The sequence below is a fragment of the Salarias fasciatus genome, chromosome 20, assembly GCF_902148845.1.
Source record: "Salarias fasciatus chromosome 20, fSalaFa1.1, whole genome shotgun sequence".
Lineage (NCBI taxonomy): Eukaryota > Metazoa > Chordata > Actinopteri > Blenniiformes > Blenniidae > Salarias > Salarias fasciatus.
Genome location: NC_043764.1, coordinates 8,297,996 through 8,304,947, shown reverse-complemented (window position 1 = coordinate 8,304,947; position 6,952 = coordinate 8,297,996). Strand labels below are relative to the sequence as shown.

The 6,952-nt window shown below is 41.4% G+C and overlaps 1 protein-coding gene across 1 annotated transcript; it reads right to left on the bottom strand.

Annotated features, from left to right (window-relative positions):
- Positions 1-207: 207 nt before the first annotated feature.
- On the bottom strand, positions 208-3,227 carry LOC115407970 (L-rhamnose-binding lectin SML-like). The gene is made up of 9 exons (XM_030118547.1): positions 3,103-3,227; positions 2,805-2,837; positions 2,650-2,712; positions 2,072-2,207; positions 1,145-1,257; positions 1,015-1,059; positions 780-912; positions 592-695; positions 208-451 (listed from the first exon to the last, which is right to left on the bottom strand). Exons 1-9 carry the CDS (start codon positions 3,131-3,133, stop codon positions 429-431), a joined length of 681 nt encoding a protein of 226 aa, XP_029974407.1. The 5' UTR covers positions 3,134-3,227; the 3' UTR covers positions 208-428.
- Between the last annotated feature and the right edge of the window lie 3,725 nt (positions 3,228-6,952).

The window sequence follows — 6,952 nt, the reverse complement described above, 5'->3', positions numbered from 1 at the left end:
CTGGTTTCCTCCAACAGTCCATAATCATGTGTGTGAGGTTAACTGGTGACTCTAAATTACCTGTGTGTGTGTGTGTGTGTGTGTGTGTGTGTGTGTGTGTGTGTGTGTGTGTGTGTGTGTGTGTGTGTGTGTGTGTGCACAAGTGTGTGCGAATTGTCTATAGATCAGCCAAAGCCTTACGCATCGACAACAAGCTGGATCATTTCGTTCTTATAATGCTTGAAGTTATTTATTGGATTTTTTTTTTTTTTCACACCGAAACAAAGGCTTGAGATATTTTACTGATGTAGAGCATTTTCATGTACTCATGGAAAAAAGATGATAGAAAAGGATACTTTTACATTTAGTCAGAAAAGAAAGCCCCACACCGTAACATTGATTTCTCCGTTATCTTTTAGTTTTTTTCCTCATCAAAGCTCTGTTGAATCTTATGAATCAGTGACAGAAGGATCTGCAACAGAACAACAAAAAATGTTCATTTCAAACATTTTTAACACATTTTTATTTAAAAACCTGTTTGCGTCATGCTGTGCTTTCCACTCACATAAATGTGAGCAGTTTTAAGTAAGCATTAAGTAGCTAGCTACTCACACTTGCAGCGGTAAGCCACCTCCAGGTACTTGTATATGTCAGGGCAGGGGTCTCCAAACACCGAGTTGAGAGCTCTGATATCACAGGTGTTTTTCCCATTACACCTGTTGGTGTAGAGTAACAGGAGTCAATACAGGCTGCTTAGACAAAAAAAGAGCCAAGAGATTATAATAGCCATTGTTTTTTACCTGGTTGCCACGATGTTTGTGGGTTTTGAGCAGGACACATTTTGCAACTGGGAATCAGGTCTTCCGTTAATGCAGGTGGTCCTGTCCCGACGACCGTAGTCTGCTCCGTAGACAACGATAACCTGGCCCTGGTCTGCATTAAAACAAGAAAGAGAAAAGGCACGGATCACTGTTTGCGCTCATATCAATCATGTGGATTTATTATAAGCTCAAAGAGAAGAACCAATGATCTTACCACAGTGCAAGCGTGCCAGGGATTGCTCACACGCAACATGAGTTACTGGAAAACAGCAGGATCAGGTTAGATTTCTGACAGCAGAGCTCATTTACAGTTTTATTATTTAGCGATAACTGAGGGGACTGACGTGCTGGGAGGCAGGTGTAGTTGGTGTCCACGTATTTCAAGATTCCTGGGCAGGGGTCCAAGATGCGGATATCACTTGCGGTTATCAACTCACACACCTTCTTGCCATCACACCTGTGGGGATTTCAGTTAAAGCATAAAGTCAGTGGACTTCTTGCCTCTTTCTTAGTAAAGACTCTGTGTTCCATCATTATTAGAAGGTTTGTTCACCTCATCAACTGAGGCCACAGCAACAGAGTCACAATGAATTTTAATCGCTCTGATCATTGTTACATTCCAGACATGGGTGTGTGTGCTTCCACTTTCTCTGTCCCTTGTGTCAGGTTGGGTGTGTTTGTGTGTCTGTTACAGAGAGCAAGCTTTGGTAACACTTTACTTGAAGCCCCCCTGTATAACACATTATAAGTACATTCATAAAGTATTATAATGCCATTATTACACGTGTAGCTATAGTTATAAACATTCATAGATGATCACAATGCCAGGACCAAACCCTAACCCTAACCCTAACCCTAACCCTAATCCTATGCTGTATAGTGCTGTATAGTGAGTTATAAAGCATTGTGATCATGTATGAGTGTTTATAACTACTTATAATGTGTTATACACGGGGGCTTCAAGTAAAGTGTTACCCAAGCTTTTGTTTCCTCATCACTCCTTGACTGACATGTGTTAATTCCCATCTTTACCTAGAGAAAACAAACACACGGAAACAGGTTAATGCAAACGCGATACGGGAAAGCCTGGAATGAAACTCTTTAAACAAAATGTCCCGATGGTGACGAGGTATCAGAACTCAAAACTGATTTAATGCAGTGTAACGATGCTTCCCTGTTACACTGCATTACGTTGTGACATCCATATTTTTGTAAGAATCTTCCACTTTTGTGGTACGTTTTAATTTTATGATAGGCATTATAACGTGTACCTCCTTCGGATAAGTTCTGTCGTGCCTGCCAAAGAGCACTCAGTGTTGGCGAGCTGGTAATAATGTTTGCCCTCACTGCACGTCACTCTGTCTTCACGTCCATACAGCGACTCCTGCACGCTGATCACTCCAATGTCTGTCACACACATAGAGAGCAAAGAATTGACAATAATTTAAAAAAAAATCTTAAAGCATCTTTTATCAAGATATAGACAAGGGTAACACTTTACTTGAAGCCCCCCTGTATAACACATTATAAGTAGTTATAAACACTCATACATGATCACAATGCTTTATAACTCACTATACAGCACTATACAGCATAGGGTTAGGGTTCGGTCCTGGCATTGTGATCATCTATGAATGTTTATAACTATAGCTACACGTGTTATAATGGCATTATAATACTTTATGAATGTACTTATAATGTGTTATACAGGGGGGCTTCAAGTAAAGTGTTACCTAAACAAGTATAATCCACCTGCCAAACCTTTCTTTTCTAAGCCAGATAGAACAAAATTCAAACTCCTTGATGGCTCAATGCTAGATCCACTGATCTGGATAATATTCAGTCATACCACAGCTCAGGCGATGGACAGAGTTGCCACTGTCACAGGAGGTTGCTCTCTCTGCAGAAACAGCTAAAACAACAAATAGAAAAAACACAAGTCAGTGTCTGTCTGTACTGCTTCAATGAAATATCAACACATTCAGTCTGGTTTCAGTCATTTACCTGGAGACAAGAACAGACAAGCTGTTGCAAGCACTGGAAAAAAGAAGAAACCTCACTTTTAGAGAAGGACTTTTATTAAAGACAAATTCAAATGTCAAGCTTGTTTTTTTTCTGACAAAACTTTTTACATGTGACAGGGAAGAAAGTTACTTGCAGGTGGAAACATTTGTTCCCTTTACTGCTCCAAACATACTCAGAAGTATAAAATACCTTTTCTAAATATTAAATTATACTTATTTATGATTAAATACAAATTCACAGAATTACTGTTCTTCAAAATAATGAGTGATATACTCACACAGTGCGGTGCAGGGTCTGAAACAAAGCATGGCTGCAGGAGATCTGGTCTCAAGTGATGCCAACAGGGACAAACATGCTTGTATTTATAGAGAAAGATAATTCCTTAAACAATAGCTTGAACACATCTGATCTCCTCCCACCATGCGATCTCATCCAGGTGCAACAGAGATGACAACACAATGTCTACCAGGAAATACAAGTTTGAAAACCCGCCAACTCGCATAAACTGTGGGAAGTGGAGGTCTGATGGCTGAAATGAAAAAAACAGGTCACATTGCAACACTGCCAGCAACAGTCATTACATAATTATTACATCAAACACGCAGTCAGAGGCAGTTTAGTTCTGGCACAAAGGAAAAGGTCAGGTCAGTCATTAAAACAGATATACAGTGAGGAGCATAAGTATTTACACCCCCTGTGATTTTGCAAGTTCTCGCAAAAATAGGAAGAGGACTGAAATATTGATCACTCATTTGAACTGTTAGAGATATAATGTAAAAAAAAAAATCTGGAAATCATATTGTATGATTTTTTTTAATGATTTATTTGTATGTTACTGGGGTTCAGAAGTATTTGCACTCATGAGAATCAGCAATAATTATGATTCTCAAAGAGCTCTAAAACTTGCCGGGGACTGTCTGAATGATCCAGAGGGGTCATGGGAGAAAGTCATGTGGTCAGATGAGACCAAAATGGAACTTTTTGGTGTAAACTCCACTCGTCTGGAGGAAAAGAATGAGAACAATCACAAGAGCACCGTCCCTACTGTGAAGTATGGGGGTGGAAACATCATGCTTTGGGGGTGCTTTTCGCAAACAGGACAGGATGACTGTACTGTATTCAGCAGAGGATGGATGGGGCCATGTATCGTCAGATTTTGAGCAACAACCTCCTTCCCTCAGTCACAGCATTGAAGAGGACTCATGGTTGGATCTTCCAACATGACAATGATCCGAAGCACACAGCCAGGATGACCAAGGAGTGGCTGCGTAAGAAGCATATCAAGGTTCTGGAGCGGCCTAGCCAGTCTCCAGACCTAAATCCAAGAGAAAATATTCGAAGGGAGCTGAAACTTCATGTTGCTCTGCAACAGGCTCGAAACCTGACAGATCTAGAGAAGATTTGTGTGGAGCGGAGGAGTGGGCTACAATCCCTGTTGCCGTATGTGCAAACCTGGTGAATAACTACAGGAAACGTTTCACCTCTGTAATTGCAAACAAAGGCTTCTGCATTAAATGTTTGCACTGATTTTCTCATGAGTACAAATACTTACGAACCCCAGTAACATACAAATAAATCATTAAAACAATGTGATTTATTATTTATTTATTTATTGATTATGTCTCTAACAGTGGAAATGCATCTATGATGAACACTTCAGACTTCTCCATATTTTCTAAGTGGGAGAACTTGCAAAATTGCAGGGGGTGTAAATACGTTTGCTCCTCACTGTATATGTATATATGCTTCATTCAGATTCAAGGTTTTCAGTCCGTCTGTATGGAGATAATTTTGTGTCTTTATTATTCAATCAATCAAAAAAGGTTTTGCAGACAAAAAAGAGAGTTGAGACCAAAAAAACATAAAGTTGCAATCAAAAAATAAAAGTTCAATCAAATAGAATAGATCTGAGAACAAAATTATTTAAGTGGCAACCCCACCAATTTTTTTTTTTTTTTTTTTACATCAAAACAGAAAAAAGCTTTGATTTTGAATTCTAAAGTTTTGCTTGCAAGCTCAAAAGTTTTGGTTTTGAATTAAAAAGTTTTGGTTGCAAATTAAAAAGTTTTGGTTGCAAATTAAAAAGTTTTGGTTGTGTAAGGGAATAACTGAGTCCCACCAGTAGGTGATACTGTAGCACCGGTCATTGTTCTATTAAACCTTCTATTAAACCAAGCAAGTCTAGCAGTTTGTTCTTTCACCGTATTCTGTAGGTTTTCTGTAGGGGGCGTCATGTTTGGTTATTCTTTTCTTCCTGTTGTTTAAGGTAAGCAGTGCTACCGGCAGCTCATGTGTTTTACAAAATATACAAATTATGCTGCAGTTAAACAATTTGTGTTTTGAAAATATATTATTGTGTTGTGTTATGCACTGTTTAGTTTGGCTATATTGAAGGTTTGTGTAACAGTTCAGCCTGAATTTCCCTTGTTAGTGTGTCAATGTGATTTTTTGTTCATGTCTGCCTGTTCATTTGGCAATCAGGATGTGTGAGTGTAAAAGAAAGATGAACATGTGATTGATTCTTTTCTTCCTGTTGTTTAAGGCTGTGTATGTTTGAGCTGTTGTGAAGAAATACAGTCTCCATCACGCTTGGAACCCTGCTGTCCGTCGTCTTCTCTCTGCATGACACCTGCATCCAACTACCCTAAGAAACACAACGCAGAGCAACGCAGGTTTTGTGGAGAGGCGCCACACATAGAGCGGACACACAGAACAAACTGGGTTACATCTTTGATGCTGTGACCCGGATGTGATAATCAGAGACTAACAGAAGAGTGGACTTTTGATGTTGTTGAAAGTACACAAACTGTAAGAAGAAAAAGAAACAACATCAAAATGTGGCAAAACTATAAAGATTCTCCAAAACAACGAGGCAGTCCCATTACAGCTCAAGCTGTTTACCAGCAGACCCCTTCTCCTCCATATCTGTCACCTGTTATCAACCAGGGTGCTTTTCCAGGAACCGTGTCAATGCTTCCAGGCCCTGAGGTCTAAAGGCAACTTTTACCCCACTATGATGTCGCCGCAGGTGCAGCACAAATGCCTGGCCATACCCTGCCCAGAGCAACCCCCCTGGTGAGGACTACTGTTCCCCAAGTAAGTGTGCACATACCCATACCTGACCACCCAGCTGTCTCTCCTCATCCAAGCCAGTTAAGTCCTAACCCCCCTCCCCCCCCCAGGCTTCCCGCTTTCCACACCTCTGCCTCAGGCCCCTATGGCAAGCACGCAAGACCCCTCCACCATGCACATGGTCACCAGCCCAGCAACTAAAGGTGTACAGATCCCCCTTTCTTCAGCCAATATCCCTCAGTCTGTGCCACCTGCAAGCTATGGCTTTGTGGCTCCAAACGTTGTCCAAAAGTCATCGCTCATGCCACAGATGGCCCCAAACCCCCCTGTCTACATGGCCCCTGATGCACATGCCCAACAATGTTACCCCAGTTCCATTTCCAAGATACCTCTTCATCCCCAATTGGCTGTATCATCATCAGTGCCCTCCCCTACTACCATGGCCAACCAAGGTTTTGCACCAGCAGTGTATGGAGGTTTGATGCAAACTCACCAGGTGAAAAATGTCCAAGTCTTCACTGGCAATACTGACAGTAAGATTCTGGTGGAGGATTGGGTGCGAGATATGCAGTACCTCCTTGAAGCAATAGAGCTCCCAACTCACCTCCATTTCTCCACTGTTGTACAACATCTGGGAGGTGAAGCCAGAAAGCTTGTCCTCAACCTGCCTCCACATGACCAGACACCTGAGAAAGCATTTGAGGAAATGAGAGCGGAGTACAGTGATGCACAGGGTTCCCTTGATCCACTGGCTGATTTTTATGAGCGCAGTCAGAAGAAAGAGGAGGCCAGCCTTTTCCAGATCGAGATAGTAAGCTAACTCGGCAGTTTTTAAGAGGGCTCTCTGATGAAGATGTGTACACAAGAATCGCCCCAATGAAGCCGAGACTTCTGAGTTTTCGAGAACTGCAGGCTGAGCTCAGAAACTTAGCCAGAGAAACTAAAAAGTTCCAGCCTCAGCAGAAAGCAAGGAAAACCTTTGCCCAAATGCATGTCGCATCAGAGTATGGGGGGAATGAGAGGGCAGAAAAATCTACATATGCATCGGAAATATC

Bases quoted from the DNA above. Each gene is read 5' to 3' on its own strand.
- LOC115407970 (XM_030118547.1), bottom strand. From the start codon at position 3,133: ATGCTTTGTTTCAGACCCTGCACCGCACTGT. The intron at 2,838-3,102 runs GTGAGTATATCA...TCTTTTTTCCAG, and splicing joins CAGACCCTGCACCGCACTGT to TGCTTGCAACAGCTTGTCTG. The intron at 696-779 runs GTAAAAAACAAT...CTACACCAACAG, and splicing joins ACAAACATCGTGGCAACCAG to GTGTAATGGGAAAAACACCT.